Source organism: Mobula birostris, unplaced genomic scaffold (assembly GCF_030028105.1).
Source record: "Mobula birostris isolate sMobBir1 unplaced genomic scaffold, sMobBir1.hap1 scaffold_396, whole genome shotgun sequence".
Lineage (NCBI taxonomy): Eukaryota > Metazoa > Chordata > Chondrichthyes > Myliobatiformes > Myliobatidae > Mobula > Mobula birostris.
Window position 1 is genome coordinate 360,000 of NW_027277049.1, and position 17,223 is coordinate 377,222.

Below are 17,223 nucleotides of genomic sequence, written 5' to 3' on the forward strand. Positions count from 1 at the left end.
CAGCCCTGTGTCTCTTTCACCAACTTTCCAGCTCTTTGCTTCACACCTCCCCCACCCGGTTTCACCTATCACCTTGTGTTTCTTTCTCCCTTCTGCCCCATCTTTTAACTCTACTCCTCATCTTTCTTCTCTCCAGTCCTGCCGAAGGGTCTGGGCCCGAAGCGCCGATTGTACTGTACTCTTTTCCATAGCTGCTGCCTGGTCTGCTGAGTTCCTCCAGAATTTTGTGTGCGTGGTTGTTTGCTCTGTTGACTTGTTAATGGTTAACGTTTGCGCATGTGACCGTTCTGCTAATTGTTGATTGCAATCCGCAAATGTCAATAATCGGCAGAACGGTGACATGTACAAACGTCAATAATTAAACTTAAATAAATGTAAACAAATGAACAGACTCGATAATCATGAACAGAACAGGGAGATCCGGAAAGGCGCTGGGCGTGGACAGTTCCGGTATTACACCTGAGGGAGTTCTGGTGAGAGTCAGAGATGATGCGTAGCCCTGGTGGGAATTTCATGTATCGTTGACTACCAGGGTGGATGGAATTAGCAGTAGTTTTTTTTCAGCTCTTTTCTTTGCTGTGGCGATGAGCGGGTCTTTTAACGTTGGTATCTGACAGCATCTCCGCTGCAACCTGGACTTGGAGAGGGAGGAGGCGGCTGGAACCCAAATGGAGATAGAAGTGATTACAACGCCCTCAGTGATGGCCGGGTAATAATTCAGGAACCCTGAGATATTAAATCTCCTAAAATAGATGGGGGAAGGGATTAGTCGGAACATGCAGGATATCCCTGTCGCCAGTACTGATTGGGATATTGATGGTGGCCCCATTGATGGGGCGAGTCTGTGAAAGGCAAGCTGCAGCGACTGGGTCTCTGGCACTGACTCTGGCTCAGAAGGGAAGGAGGGAAAGAGGAGTTTAGTGGTGACAGGGGATTCCACAGTTAGTGGAGCAGGCAGAGGATTCTGTGAACATGAAAGAGACAGCCGGGTGGCATGTTACTTCCCAGGCGACAGGGCCCAGGACGTCTCGGATCAGGTACCTGGGGGAGGGTGAATAGCCAGAAGTCGTGGCACGTACTGGTACCACTGATGTAGGTAGGAAAAAGTATGTGGTCCCGAAGAGATCATTTAAGGACTTAATTTAAGGCCGTAGGGCGAATGGCCGCAGTTCGAATCCGGCCGGCTCTTTCCTCGCACGCTTTCCATCCGTGCTGGGTTGAGCGTCGAGTTAGCAACTCGGCCTCGTAAAACAGACAACGGCTAAAGAGACGCACGATGCGCCAAACACGGCGCGGGGAGGAAGCTTAGTCCATTGTGTTCAGTCATAGCTGGCCCTGTACTTTACCAGGGTTAACTTCCCTCCCCCTCGACCACAGGGCTTCGGAAACCTCTTTAGAGGACCCTGCACTGGCACATCATTAACTACGTTAATGCTGGGGAATAGGACAGGTCACACAGACACCGTGCTACCACACTATGTCGAGTAGGAGGACTGTGGACAGATGTCCCTGTGGAAGCCGTGTAACCATGTACTGAAAGCTACTCCATGTGAAAGCAAACTGATCTTGGGACTTCTCAGCAACGGGGATGGAAAAGGAAGCATTAGCCAAATCAATAACAGCATAATAACTGTCAGTTAGGGTTGCAACGTCCGCAGAGGGGCAAACCAGTTTAACTGGTGAAAATCAATGGCCATGCACCATGAGCCATCAGGTTTCCGAACTGGCCAAATGGGGATATTATAAGGACGAGGTAGGGCGAATCCTAGGTTTAAAAGGGACTCAGTGGTCCTATCGAATTCCTTATGCCCTCCCGGGATAAGATATTGCTCGGCAATTCCCATTTGCGATGTCAAGGGCATAAAGTCAGGTTCCCATTTTGCCTTTCCAACCAGAAAAGACATCTTCCTCATACCAGAAGCAAATTTGCCAAAGGCTGTGGTGATAGAAGTTCCCGTTAACAAATCTATTCCCAAACTGTTTTCCGGTACCCATAGGTGGGTGAGCCAGCTGGCCATGGATTTCCCTGGCCGCTGGTGCAGCCTTTGGGCTAAGTCCTGTAACTTCGAGGTAGTGTAGATACAGATGCTGGACTCCATGATGGCAGGGACAACCGCTGCATATTGATTTTGTTCGTCAGCATTTCCGCGTTCCTCTTTCCCCTTTACAGGTCTGAGGAGGCGCGCCTCGGCTACAGTGTTCTCATCCCCATCCGAATCATCATCATACCAGATATCCCCGTCAGCCACGGCGGTGTGTTCAGGCTCGGAGCATTTAGTGAAGTCCTGCCTCGCCCGCGGCGCATCGCTTAAAGCAGTGTTCTGAGAACTCAAAGGGCCCAACGTGCTACAGTCGCTTGTTTTCCTGAGTTCAGCTGTTTCAAAACCCAACTGCGACAATGCAGTTATAAAAACCCACCTTACTTGAGGCAGGGAATCCTTCTTAGAGAGAAAAGCCATTTGCTTAAAGCATTGCGATACTACGCACAGAAGCTTAACGTCAGCTAATTCAGCAAATGCCTTCTCCCAAACATTTGGGAGGTCCACGCTTACTCAGGACATTAGCTAGCAATGCAAAACTCTCAGAGTTATCCGGCCATCCGGGGATCTGATAAGTCTTGTGAAAGTATCGCTGGACTTGCTTGTCCACCTGCACATGTTCCTGGGCCCTGCTTGCAGCGCTAAAGTGTAATGGGCTGGACTCATCAGACCCGAACTATTCAACTGTCCAGGAGATGTGGTAATAAGCATACAGGTGCAACAAAGTAACTTAAACCTAATTTATTATCATAAAATAGAAAGCTGAAATAAATCACACAACATACTAGGTAGCAAGTCACAAAGATTTCAGGGCTCACAGTTCTTATTCACCACTTGATTGTCAGGGCACTCGAATTCTGACTCACTTGTGAAACCACCCCTGGGGCCTAGGCACCAATCGCCATTCCCCAATCTAGGCAAAGTCCAAAGACCGGGAAAAAAAGTACCTCAATAAATATGAGTTCCACAAGCTTAGAGAAACACACAGAGACAGAGAAACTCTTTGTTCTTTTGTTCTCATGCTATAAACTCAGCCTGGTTTCTTTCATACAAACAACACATGTGTTTATTAACACAGTGTTCGACATACCCTTATAAATCAATTAGACACTTTAATGGTCACTCTTTATCCAGCAATCCACCAATGTTTTGGATTAACATTCCTCTATTTACAAAAGAACATTAATATTACATGTAAGCGATTAGCTCAAATCCGAAAAGGAATCCATCAAGGCAACTTGACAGACACTGAGAAAGAATCCAGCAACCCAGCATCCTCATGTTTATGGTGCCTGAGACCAAGAAAGAATCCAGCTGCTATCAACAAACATTAGACATTAACAACCCTACAGTGCTTACCTGTTACAGACAAGCTACATGCTGCAAGCTCACAAAGAGCTAAACTGTCATTTTGAACTGTTCAGACATTAACCCAGCATTTTACAAAATTCAATTTAACACATGAATGTTTAGTGTTTTATTATTCTGTAAGTGAATGGTGATGTGTCTACTGTCCCCATTCACCAAACCCGGCAACCTGATTTCACACAACACCATGACGTTTGTAAATGTGTAGATGGAGTTGCAGCAGAGACAACCTTGTGGAGAACTAAAAACCTTGTGTTTACGATAACTGTGGTGCATAGGATTCTTAGGGTGTGCAGGGAGGGGTAGCACTTCTGGTGGCGGGCCTGTCGTGCTCTGCCCAGGGGCAGCTCGTCCACCTCTGGTCCCCACCTGCCACCCAGCCCTCACCTGTGGCTCCAAGTAGCTGCTTGCGTGCAACAGTGACCACACCCCAGTAAACCGCTCCGACAGGCAGGCTAAAACCAGGTGAGGGCAGCCGGGAACCTCCGACCTGGTGAGATAGAGATATGCCTACCCCAGCGTGAGAAGCCAGTTCTGGACGACTGGGTGGACGAGATCAACTACGAGATCCAACTGCCAGGAAGGTGGTGCTGCAATGCTTTGTGGAGAGTGATGCACATGACAAGATACAGAGGGTGTCATGGCTATCCACTGCAGCCCAGGAAGTCTCCAGTCATGATGATTTTTTTGTACCGTTGGAGTAAGAGTTTTGAAGCCGAGAGACTGGAACTGCCCCAGTGAAATGGCTATTTCACTATAAACTCCTCCCGCACAGGTTATGTCAGTGTTGGAAGCGACGGACAACTAACCTGGGTGGATGGGGTAGTGAATATGGCATTTGGCAGGCTTGCTGTGGGCTGTGGCATTGAGAAAAAGAGTTAGCGTGTTAAGAAGACGGTGATCAGGCTGCCCTGGGGTACTGTACACAGTTCTCCATCATCCTTTCATTGTCCTACAGAAAGGATGCTGGAGCTGTGAAAAGAGCGGAGAAGGGATTGACCAGGGTGTATTCTGGAATTCAGGGCTTTATTTACAGGAAGAGATTGGATAGGGTGACTTTATTTGTAATGGAATGTGGGAGGATGAGGGTAGAGCGTTAGGAGGGGTATAGCTAGGGTGGGCACACTGCCTGGGGTGAGGGCTGGTCTGGAGGACCTAAGTTTAAGGTGAGAGGAAAGAAACAGAACAGAAATGTGGTGCAGCATTATCCGCACAGTTTGAAGTGAGCTGTCGGGGAACATAGTGAGGCAGATGCAATTTTTAAATCTATCGACATAAACTTCATTCATAATTTTAAACATTGTTTACAAGAATCAAGTGTGTAATGCCATCTCATTCTTACACTTGTACTCAGTGCGTTAAGTTGTGTTTTGTTACATCCCTTAAATCGAAAAGGACAGTTGCAAATCATGTGCCCCCGGGGGTGGTTCACTTTTACAATAGTTGAGGGGTTTCCTGACCTGGCCCCTCCCTGTCCCGCAGCAGAAAAACCTTACCCTGTGGTCCTTCCCCACCGAGCCCTTGCACATACTTTATACTTTATTGTCCCCAAACAATTGGTACTAGAACGTACAATCATCACAGCGATATTTGATTCTGCGCTTTCCGCTCCCTGGATTAGAAATATTAAATATTAAAAATAGTAAAAATTAGTAAATATTAAAAATTTAAATTATAAATCAGAAATATTAAATAGAAAAATGGGAAGTAAGGTAGTGCAAAAAAACCGAGAGGCAGGTCCGGATATTTGGAAGGTACGGCCCTGATCCGGGTCAGGATCTGTTCAGCAGTCTTATCACAGTTGGAAAGAAGCTGTTCCCAAACCTGGCTGTACGAGTCTTCAAGCTCCTGAACCTTCTCCCAGAGGGAAGAGGGACAAAAAGTCTGTTGGCTGGGTGGGTCGTGTCCTTGACCATCCTGGCAGCACTGCTCTGACAGCGTGCAGTGTAAAGTGAGTCCACGGACGGAAAATTGGTTTGCGTGATGTGCTGCGCCATGTTCACGATCTTCGGCAGCTTCTTTCGGTCTTGGACAGGACATACTATCCTTTTTAACAAAATAAACTTATTCATAGTTTAAAAAATTACAAGAATAACCAGTTCAAAGGCTGCTCATTCTTTCCATCCCTAGTCAATTCTTTCGGCACTGTCCTATTGCTTTCATATACATCAATTTCACCGCTGTCACTCGTGGCCCTCCATCGCAAATACCACTTTTAACAGAATAAACTTTATTTACAACAATTTAATTATTTACAAGAATGAACTGTTCAATGCTTTTCCATATATGATCAAGACTTTCCACACTGTTCTCACACTGCTGCCCCTCACGTGGCACTCTGGGGTTTTATATTAAATGCTACAATAATGAAGGGGCTTCCTCCCCCTCCAATCGGCCCCTGTCTCTCCAGAAGCGGAACAACCCTACACTGTGGTCCTTCTCCACCGAGCCCTGCGGTGGAGGCACCAAGCTTCAGCGTGCCCCTCAGCATACATTCCCGCAACCAGGAATGTGCCAGTCGGCAGCATTCTTCCACGGTCATCTCATTGCGCTGGCGGACCAATTACTGTCAGGCTGACCGAGGGGCATCTTTTACCGAGCTGACGATCTGCCAGCAGCGCTCGATGTTGGTTTCTGTGTGTGTCCCCGGGAACAGCCCGTAGATCAGTGAGCCCTCTGTCCTGCTTGGGATGAACCACGACCCAGGCCCTTTCATCTTTCTCCGCACGCTCTCCGCAAACCCACGGTCTGCAAAGAGGAGAGCTACTTTCTCTTCCCCACTCAGTCATCCCGAGGGCAGCCTGATGTGGGGACGATGGTCTGGACACACAGGAAGGATCCGTCTGGGAGGGGCCCTTCTCACCGACGACCAGGTGAGCTCTCGATGCCTGCTGGTCTGCTCAGGAAACCACCTCACAGTGTCCATTGAGTCCTCCTCCTGCAGTGTCTGCAGGACCTTCTGTGCTGACCACTGCCTGACGGCCCTGTGGTCAAAGCTATTGGTCCGGGAGAACTTCTCCACAAAGGGCAGGTAATGCAGCACCACCCGGTTGATTGGGACGCTGCAACGGGGCCAGATCCAACCCTTGCAGATACAATTATAACATTTAAAAGCCACTTGCGCAAGCAGGAGGAGATGGATGTGGGCTTAATGTGTAGAAATGGACATCATGGTCAGCATGGGTGATGTGGTTCTGGAGTCTGTTTCAGTGGCAACAGACCCTCTGCAGGATTTACTCAGAGAGTGTGAGAGGAATTTCTGTCATTTCTGTGTTATACAACTTTATGAATATAACTCCCCCAGAGTGCTCATTCTAATATCAGAGGCTTGAAGAGGTCTGGCCTGCTAGTCGGTGTTGCAATGAAGTGGTCAACGTTCAAATTTATCTTATTATCGAAGTACATATACGTCACCATGTAATACTTTAAGATTCATTTTCGTGCAGGCATTCACAGTAGAACAAAGAAATTCAACAGAATCGACGAAAAAAACACACACAAAGACTGACAAACAACCAATGCACAGAAGAAGACAAACCATGCAAATACAAAAAATGAATAACTATTACAGAGAACATGAGTTGTAGAGTCTTTGAAAGTGACTCCATAGGTTGTGGAATCAGTTCAGATTATAGTTGAGGTTATCCACACTGGTTCAGGAACCTGATGGTTGAAGGATAATAACTGTTGCTGAACCTGGTGGTGTGGGACCTGAGGCTCCTGTACCTCCTTCCCGAAGGCAGAAGTGGGAACAGAGCTTGGCCTGGGGGGTGGGGGTCCTCGATGACGGAGGCTGCTTTCTTGTGGCAGTGCTCCTCGTACATGTGCTCAGTGGTGGGTGGAGTAGATGCAGAGCTGACTCGATGGATTGAATGGCCTAATTCTGCTCCTACGTCTTATAGTCTCTTGGTCTTGTGATGGACTAGCGTGTGTCAACCACTTTTTTGTAGGCTTTTGCATTTTAGGGCATTGGTGTTTCCAAGCGCGATGTTAAAAACAGTCAGGATACACTATAGAAGTTTGACAAAGTTTTAGATGACATGCCAAGTTACACAAACCTCTAAGAAAGTAGAGGTGCTGTTGTGCTTTCTTTGTAATGGCACTTTCATGCTAGTGCCAGGACAGATCTTCTGAATGATAATGCTAAGGAATTTAAACTTACTGGCCCTGTCCACCTCCAATCCCCTATTGAGGACCGGGACATAGACCTCTGGTTTTCCCCGAAGTCAATGATCAGCTCCTTGGTTTTGCTGACATTGAGTGAGAGGTTGTTGTTGTGGCACCACTCAGCCAGATTTTCAATGCTAATATGTCACCATCTTCGATTTGACCATAAACAGAGCAAACTTAAATATGGCATTAGTGATGTGCTTAGCCTCACCGTCATAGGTACAAAACGAGTAGAACAGGGGGCTAAGCACACAACCTTGGGGTGCACCCGTGTTGATGGTGAGTGGGGCAGATATTGCCCCCAATCTATACTGACTGGGGTTTGCAAGTGAACAAATCGTGGACCCAGTTGCACAAAGAGGTTTCGCTGTTAGAGGCAGTGTTCTTCAGGAGAGCTGCTCTCCTAGATGGAGACAAAATACCACCAGATGATTTAACCAGAGCTGAAGAATTATTCACAAAATCCTTACAATAATTACCCCTCTATCAACATTAGAAGCCTGCCCAGGCGATGTCGCATTGTTCTTTGTGGGAGCTTGCTGTGTGTACATTCTCTGAATTTAAAAGAGCCAAGCAATAAAACAAAGGGGGAGGGGCGAAATGCGATTAAAGGCGTTATTTAATTATGTCTAAACAGGCGATCGGACTACATTACCCAGAAACCACCGAGTCAGAGGCTGCCAACCAGTACAAATACCGGATATGACGCCACAACCCCGCCCTGCGGGAGCTCAACAGAGTAGCTTCTGGAGGTGAATGGCGGATCGTAGCCCAGGTTGCAGGTGTAATGAACACCAACTACCGGGCCTGAGGAACAGCCCTCGACTCCAGGAGAGTCGGTAGGGACGCTAAAAACAGCGCGGGACGCCGCAATGAGGACAAACCCTCCCCAACCCCGTTCCTTTTCCGCCCCGAAGCGCCGGGGAATTTCCAATCGCAGTCCACGGAGTCCGAGCCCACAGGGCGGTGCATGCGCGCTGGTGGAGTGGAGCGGTTGCTGTCTTGCGAAGGATTGTGGGTAAAGAGACAGCCATTAATTGCCCTGAGCCAGATTCAGATTGAGAGCTGGTAGTGCGGTTTCCAGACCCTGTCGAGCTCTCCAATCTGAAGAGGCAACGGTTGGAGCTGAAACTCAGTAACTGAAGGAAGGCTTCTTATCTGTGTTAGTTCATTTAATTGATCCACATAATGTGAGAATAATTGTGAATTGTACATGTTAATGACCCCTGTAAAAGTTCCCAAGTATGAAAATGAATGGGAGCAGTTCATGAGAATTGTTGAGAGGAAGATATAGGATTAATAGTGTAGGTGGGTGATTATGGCTGGGCCAAAGGTCCTAGTTCTGTTTTGTATCGTCCTATGAATTTATAACATGGATTTATAAGAAATCAATAGTTGACAATCTTGATTTTGAAAACAGAAAAATAGAAAAGAGTTGATATGGTGAATTTGGGCTATATAGATACAGGTCCTTCAAGCCTAAAGACGGGACAATTTGCAATAACCATAAGACATAGGTAGAGAACTAGGCCATTCGGCCCATTGAGGCTGTTCTCCCATTTCATCATGGCTAAATAAGGGGCCCTATACTACAAACGTACTTTGGTGGGGGGGGGGGGGGAAGCTGAAGCACCTGAAGAAATCCCCCACATTCCATGGGGAGGACATTGGAATTGAAGTCCAAACCGCGCGCCCCCCCCCCGCCTCCAGCTGTAATAGGGTCGCGCTAACCGCTGTGTATTATGCACCAACACGAATGTACAGGGAGACTTATCCTTTAGCAAACCAGTTATCAGTGGTGTTCTAGGGCCCTTCCCTTTCTCCTCAGACAAGACCTCTGACGCCGCAGTCTACCGTTGACAAAGCCTGGACGGAGCTGGCTATTTGCCGTCAACAGCCAAAGCCTGACAGATCAGGAACCATTCAGGAGGAAGTTTTTAAGCAGGTGACAGACTAATGTTGTTGCTATTTATTTAATCCTGATGTTCTTAAACTCTTCAGTTGTTTATTGGGAGCTACAGTCACCTGAGATGGTTGGACAGAATTGTAGCAGAGGGGTTGGAGGTGGTATAAGGTGTGAGTGCATATCAATCAGAAGGATAGGAATATGTGGGTTGTTTCTGCATCAGGAAGCTAACTGTCGAAGAGCTGCGACTGCGGCCAAGTGCAATGTACCAGTTTTACTGTTGGAACAGAGTGGGTGAAAGTGTGCTGCGAGGAGGGAGCAGGGAGATTTCGAGGGTAGAGGAGCAGGATTTGTGCATGGGTGAGAATAGGCAAGTGGAATATATCATGGAAACGTGAATTCATCCTTCGGAATATATAGAGCTGTGGTTATATCTTAAATTGCTCAGGATTTGATATGTTTGGATTTTCACAGCAAGCTCGGAGTCCTTGTATGTGAGTCATCTGTGTATGTACTAAGTTCAAAGTAAATTTATTATCAAAGTATATACATGTCACCATTTACAACTCTGAGATTATTATTTTGTTGGCAAATCCAAAGAAGCACAATGGAATCAATGAAAAACAACATGCAGCAAACAACCAATGTGCAAAGGACAGCAAACTCTGCAAATATAGAAAGAAAAAAACCCACAAACTAATAAATAAGCAATAAGAAATCGAGTGCATGAGGTGAAGAGACCTTGCAAGTGAGTCCATGGATTGTGGGAACAGTTCAGCGATGGGGCAGTAAAGTTATCCCCTTTGGTTCAAGAGCCTGATGGTTGAGGGGTAATAACTGTTCCTGAACCTGGTGGTGTGGGTCCTGAGGCTCCTGTACCCTCTCCCTGATGGCAGCAGTGGGAAGAGAGCCTTGCCTGGATGGTGGGGTGGATCCCTGGTGATGGATGCTGATTTGCTGTGACAGTGGACTTTTCCTCACCCTTGCCACCCTTTTACTCTTAATACACCTGTAGAATCTCTTAGGATTTTCTTTAGCTTTGTCTGCCAGATTCAAGTGATGTCCTGCTTTTGTCCCCCAGACTTCCCTTGTAACTTCGTGCTTCAAGGGAACGCTTAGTTTTGATTGCCTCTAGCTGACGTAGACCTCTGTTTTTCTGACCATCTCTCATAAACCAGGGTCCCTCATGCTTGACAGCCTTGGCCTTTGCGGGAATGTGCTTCCCCTTGCTCTTAATATTGCATTTTTATAAGCCTCCCACAAACTAGTCCTCCCTTTACCTGCAGGCAGCGTCACCCCATCGAGCTCAGCAAGAGAGAGCCCAACTCAGAGGTGGTATGGCTACCAAGTCGGAACTGACCGAGAGGGATTACACTGTTGTGTCTGACTGTCTTCCCTGCACTTATTGGTGATGTTTTTAATATGTTTTACAGGATATCCAAGGAGCAAGGTTTGCAAACGGGAATCTCAGACGTTATAACACATTGGGTCTGAAGCCTCTCACGGTTCACCAGCACCCAAATCACGTCGTCCTGCGAATGTGGAAGGAGGGACGTTTCTGGGCGTTGAGACTTCAAATCTCAGGCGGTGAGATGCCTGTGAAGGGCACTGACCGTGTCCCAGCTGGGGAGACGTGACACCGACTAACCTGGGGAAGGAGAGAGTGAGGATTTTCTTGAACCGGTTTGCAGAGAAACTGTGTAAATTTTCTTCAGCATCTGGAAGGACTGGGCAGTGCTTACGTCAGTGCAGGTTGGGAAGGAATCTCCCATTGGAAATGGGGTGCAAAATGACCCCACCTGATGTGTGGCTGAACAAGCTCACGTCATCCTGCTCTCTGCACCAGTGAAGGTGTCTCATCGGGGAATATTTCCATGTGATCCACTGCCCCGATAACATTCTAACACTTACCTATCGGAGCAAAGTCATTCACTCGGTCATCGTTTACCACTGACAGAACCGTGGGTGTGTGTCCCTGCCCCAGCTTCACTCAGACATCAGATCAGGATGGAGAGCTCTGGAGAGAGATCGTTCTCCTGGTCCAAGTGTGGGGAAGGGTTCACTCGGTCCTCCCATTTGCAGCTGCACCAGGTCGTTCACGCTGGGGAGAGGCCGTTCACCTGCTCTGTCTGTGGGAGGGCATTCACAAACTCCTTTAACCTGCAGAGGCACCAGCGGATCCACACCGGAGAGAGGCCGTTCGTCTGCACCGAGTGCGGGAAGGGCTTTACACGCTCAACTCACCTGCTGCGGCACCGGCAGGTTCACACCGGGGAGAAGATGTTCATCTGCTCTGAATGCGGGAAGGGATTCATCCGGTCTTCCAGCCTGCTGATACACCAGAGGAGTCACACGGAGGAGAGGCCCTACACCTGTTCCGAGTGCGGGAGGGGATTCACTCAGTCCTTTACCCTTCTGAGACACCAGCGGATCCACACCGGGGAGAAACTGTTCAGCTGCCCTGAGTGTGGGAAGGGATTTACTCGGTCAGCTTACTTGGCGATCCACAAGCGTATTCACACTGGCGAGAGACCGTTCATGTGTCCCGAATGTGGGAAGGGGTTCACCCAGTCGTCCCACCTGGTGACGCACAAGCGTATTCACACCAGGGATGGGCTGTTCACCTGCTCTGTGTGCGGGAAGGGATTCATTCAGTCGTCCAACCTGCTGAGGCACCAGCGAGTTCACAATGAGGAGAGGCCGTTCATCTGCTCGGAGTGTGGGAAGGGGTTCACTCAGTCGTCTGGACTTCAGAGACACCAACAAATTCACTCTGGCGAGAGGTCGTACAACTGCTCTGAGTGTGGAAAGAGCTTCTGTCGATCATCTGACCTGCTGATGCATCAGGGGATTCACACTGGGGAGAGACCGTACATCTGTACCGTGTGCGGAAAGGGATTCGCTTGGTCGTCCCACCTCTTGAGACACCAACGATCTCACACTGAAGAGAAAGTTTAAATGTGTGGTAAGTATGTGGGACATTTAAACACGGCCGCCGCTGAGAGAGCTGTGAGTTCACAAGTGACTGCAGGAACTGATTCTGCAGTTGTTGCTGCTGTTGATCACATCCAGGTTTGGACCCTGGTTACTGGGCACATTTGGGTTGTTTCCCCTGGAACTGCAGGTACCAACACAGACAAGATACTGCAGGAATTCAGCAGTTGGGCAGCATCTGCCTGACCAATTCCCTGCCAACACCCTCCTGCATCTGGCAGAACTGGTCCTCATCTTGAAAGACGTGTTCTTTCGGATCCTCCCACTTTCTCCAGACTCGAGGGGTCGCCATGGGTACTCGCATGGGCCCTAGCTTTGCCTGCCTCTTCATTGGCTACAGAGAACAGTCCATGTTCGAAGCCTTGCCGGTAATACTGCCCAACTCTTCCTCCGCTACATTGATGGCTGCATTGGTGCTGCTTCCTGCACCCGTGCTGAGCTTGTCAATTTCATCAACTTTGCCGCTAACTTCCACCCTGCCCTTAAATTCACTTGGTCCATTTCTGACACCACCATCCCAACATCTTTTATAAACCTACTGATTCCCACAGTTATCTTGACCAACCTTTTCCCACCCTATCTCCTGCAAAAATGCTATTTTCCTTTTCCCTGTTTCTTGGCCTCAGTCAGGTCTGTTCCCAGGACACGGTTCTGTTCCAGGATATCAGAGATGTAGTTCCTTAAAGAGTGAGGTTTCCCTTAATGCTGCCTTCATCCCATCTCCTCCATTTCCCAAAGATCGACGCTCGCCCCATCTTCCCGCTGCTTTAACAGAAATAGAGTTCCTCGTCTTTACCTGCCACCGCATCCAACGTGTTATCCTCCGCAACTTCCACCATCTCCAAAGGGGTCCTGCCACTCATCCCCTCTCCACTTTCTGCAGCGATTACTGCCTCTGCGATTCCGTAAGACGATAAGATATAGGAGCAGAATTAGGCCATTTGGCCCATTGGGTCTCCTCCAGCCTTGCCCAGTCATCCTCCCCCACTAATCTCCCTCCCGGCACTTGTGTCTGCAAGTGGCCCAGGTGCTACACCTGCCCACTCACCTCCACTCAGGGCTCGAACAGCCCTCCTGGGTGAGACAACAGTTCAACTGTGAATCTGCCTGGGTTGCCTCCTGTGTCCAGTCTCCCGATGCAGCCTCCTCTACACTGGTGAGACCCAACATGAATCAGGGGATCACTTCGTCGAGCACCTCCGCTCCATCCGCCACAAGTTGGCCAAACGTTTCAATTCTGATTTCCATTCATGTTCCGACGTGTCGGTCCATGACTTCCTTGTGTACCAAGATGATGCCACCCTCAGGTTGGAGGAACAACACCTTGTACTCCGTCTGGGTAGCCTCCAACCTGATGGCATGAACATCGACTTCTCTAACTTCCGCTAATGCCCCACCTCCTCCTCGTACCACATCGTTATTTATATACACACTCTCCTTTTTCTCCGTCTGTCCCTCTCACTATACCCCTTGCCCATCCCCTGGGTTTCCCCCCTCCCCCTTTTCCTTCTCCCTGGGCCTCCTGTCCCATGATCCTCTCGTATCCCTTTTGCCAATCAACTGTCCAGCTCTTGGCTCCATCCCTCCTCCTCCTGCCTTCTCCTATCATTTTGGATCTCCCCCTTCCCCTCCCACTTTCAAATCTCTTACTAAATCTTCCTTCAGTTAGTCCTGACAAAGGGTCTCGGCCTGAAACATCGACTGTACCTCTTCCTAGACATGCTGCCTGGCCTGCTGCGTTCACCAGCAACTTTGATGTGTGTGGCATGAACATTGGTTTCACTTTCTGGTAAACAAATTCCCTCTCCCCCCCCCCCAAACCATCGTCCTCTATTCCCCACTCTGACCTTTTACCTCTTCTCACCTGCCTATCACCTCCCTGTGGTTCCCCTCCTTCAATCCGATCAGATTCTTTCTCCAGCCCTTAACCTTCACCTATCACCTTCCAGCCAGCGTACTTCCTCTCCCCCCTTCCTTTGCAGTCCTGAAGAAGGGTCTCGGTGTGAAATGTCAACTATCCATTCATCTGTCTTCTGCATCAATTATAAATAGATCTAGTGTGAATGAACTGGGCTTGAGGAGGATGTGGAGAGACTTTGAGGGGATGCATACAAGCTGAAGGGACAGGCAAGAACACGGCAGATGGAGTCAAATGTGGGGAAATGGGAGATCATTGACTTTGGTTCCTGGCCTGTTCATATATCTGTGCTAAAACCTTTAAAACAATGCTATCACCTCTGTTTCCCATACCTGCCCTGAGTGTGCAACCCGGGCACATACCACAGTCTGTGTGTAAATTAAATCTTACTTTATAATTCTCTCTGAATCATTCTGCCTCTCACCTTAAACCTTTGGCTTCTACTGTCGGACGTTTTCAATCTGGGAGGAACAATCACTCTGACTAGTTGTCTATGCCCCTCATAATTTTAGATACTTTCTAAAGTTATGAGAGGCACAATTTTACCAGGTATTTAAAGATAATTCCATTCAAATCCCCTTTAAAACTCCCTTTCACGCTAAGCCTGTCCCCTCTTACTTTTGATACCCCTACCATGGGTAAAGGATTCTGACTGCATTCACTGTCTGTGCCTCTTATACTATTAAATACCTCTGTCAGTCACCCCTTAGCCTCACTCTGTCCGGAAATCATCCCCACACTTTCCAATCCCTCCCCATAACTCGTGCTCTCCACCAGGTACTGTCCAGGTTGAGGCTGCCAGTGAGATGCCAAGTATCCCATCAGCCTCTGGGAGGGACACCCTGCTGACTCAGAAGAGATGCTGGGAACCAGAAACTAAGAGGCACGGTGAGGGGAGGTCATATGATTGACACTTGATCTGTATCAAGCTGAGACAAATTTACAGTCCTGCCATCTTTCCCACTATTCCAGGGAAGAGGACAAGCGATAAGGATGTTTTGGAACTGACAGCTTGTGGAAAGGAGCTAGCTAAAGAGATAATTGTAGGATGGTGTTGCAGTTAAAGAAAGGATTGGATTGAACACAGCTGAATAATTGGTAATACAAAGTCTGGAAGGTATGTGGGGGAGGAGGGATTGTTGACTCAGGCCTAAGAGGTGAGCATCGGGCACTTTCATGCCCTAAGACGCAGAATGAAACACTGTGTGGCGTGCCACTCCTCACAGAGCAATGTGTGGTTAAGTGCCTTGCTCAAGGACACAATGAGGCTCGAACTGGCGACCTTCAGATCACTAGACGAACACCTTAACCACTTGGCCATGTGCCCACACGGTATGTGGAGATGTATAAAAGGTGCTTTACGATGTAGCCAGCACCCTTGCCTCTGGAGACCAACCTGTATTTAAATACAAGTTCTGTGTTTCAGAAATTGGGGAAAATAAACTGAAGATCTAATTGTTTGAAACAATGTGTGAATCTTTGAGATATCTGATTGTCACGTACCCCGTGACGGGGATAAAGAAACCAGCAGAGATGGAAAACACTTTGGAGGCCAGTATTGCTATAAACTAATAATATTTATTAGTAACTACGCAATACAGTAATATAAATGTAAATAAATCAAACAGGTTAACAATGATTATATATGAAAGTAAGTGTGGAATATATTTGTATGAAAAAACCAAGCTTCTTTAAGTCTAGGGGTAAAAAGATACAGTCTTACGATGTTGAGTAAAGTTCAGTTCAGTTCAGTTCATGGTATTTAGTTGAGTAGTGATGGATGGAGATGGAGAGAGAGAGAGAGTGTTGAGTCTTCAGGTGAGCTGATACCGTCGATCTTCTCGTCGTCCTCCGAAATCCTTTACAAGTCACCGACTGTGACTTTAACCAGGGGGACTGGTCTTCTGTGGTGGAGCTATCACCCAGGCGAGGGTGGACACATAGACAACTCCCCACCAGTCAGCCCCTTCTCCTTCAAACTGGAATAGCAATTTGGATCGATCCACCTGATTGATCCTCCAAAACCCACTTTCTCTGCGGGCACAACAATGCTCATTCAGTGTCCAGATCATGTGTCCTGAGGTCTGTATCATCTGACCTCCCAGTTATTTCACCAGGCTGAGCATCACCTGTCATTCAAAGAGTCCCTCCTTCCTTTGTAAAGAAATGCGAACAGGCAACAAGTCCTTGGAAGTAACATCAATAATGTCCTGTTGGTCACCATAGCAACCTTCGAGTTGCTCAGTTTTTATCTCCAAAGTTAACTCCCGTGTCAGTCCAACTGTCAATCTTGGTCTCTCTCTCCTTTCCAAACAAACCATCAACAATAAATGTCTCTCTCTGTCTCTCTTCAAATAGTTAATAGGGGCACTCCTGGATCCCCTCGCACTGATCAATAAAGGAGTGTGGTTGTTGGGTAAAGTCACTATCGGGTGCTGTAGTTAATTGGTGTCCCTGGGTGGGCCAATGAGGTGATTTAGAGCTGAACTGCCTGTGCACATTATCTGTATTTGTACCAAAGACTGGGTCAGTTATAGCACGGTTACTCACCCAGTGGTCCTGTTACACCCACTGGCTCGGAATCATCTCATCACACTCGAGTCACAAACATCTGACAGTGAATGAAGCCCAGTGATTGTGATGGATCGTCCCGTGAGACCAGTTCAATAAAAACCGGCGTGAGGATTCGGGTATGGGTTCGGGATGTGCTCAGTTCCCTCAGGGCAAAAGAGCAACAGGATCGAGTGAATCATGGACAGTCTGGTGTGCGTTACAGGGATTGGAAGCTGCAGAGGAGGAGATCAGGGACTGAAATGACAACTGGAGAG

General features: G+C 48.0%; 2 protein-coding genes across 6 annotated transcripts in view; one reads left to right on the forward strand and one right to left on the reverse strand.

Moving 5' to 3' along the window:
- LOC140193142 (uncharacterized) overlaps window positions 1-17,223 on the reverse strand; it is a 99,823-nt gene that overhangs the window by 44,919 nt on the left and 37,681 nt on the right. The window lies entirely within an intron of this gene.
- Window positions 8,329-15,925, forward strand: LOC140193140 (uncharacterized). 5 transcript variants are annotated; one of them, XM_072250555.1, is made up of 4 exons: window positions 8,330-8,416; window positions 9,406-9,522; window positions 10,917-12,448; window positions 15,368-15,925. In XM_072250555.1, the coding sequence occupies exon 3, from the start codon at window positions 11,491-11,493 to the stop codon at window positions 12,439-12,441; it is 951 nt and encodes a 316-aa protein (XP_072106656.1). In that variant the 5' UTR covers window positions 8,330-8,416; window positions 9,406-9,522; window positions 10,917-11,490; the 3' UTR covers window positions 12,442-12,448; window positions 15,368-15,925. The 5 variants fall into 5 exon arrangements, with proteins under 5 accessions (XP_072106653.1, XP_072106654.1, XP_072106656.1 ...); XM_072250550.1 differs by having other exon boundaries at window positions 10,917-15,925; XM_072250552.1 differs by lacking the exon at window positions 9,406-9,522 and having other exon boundaries at window positions 8,329-8,739; window positions 10,917-15,925.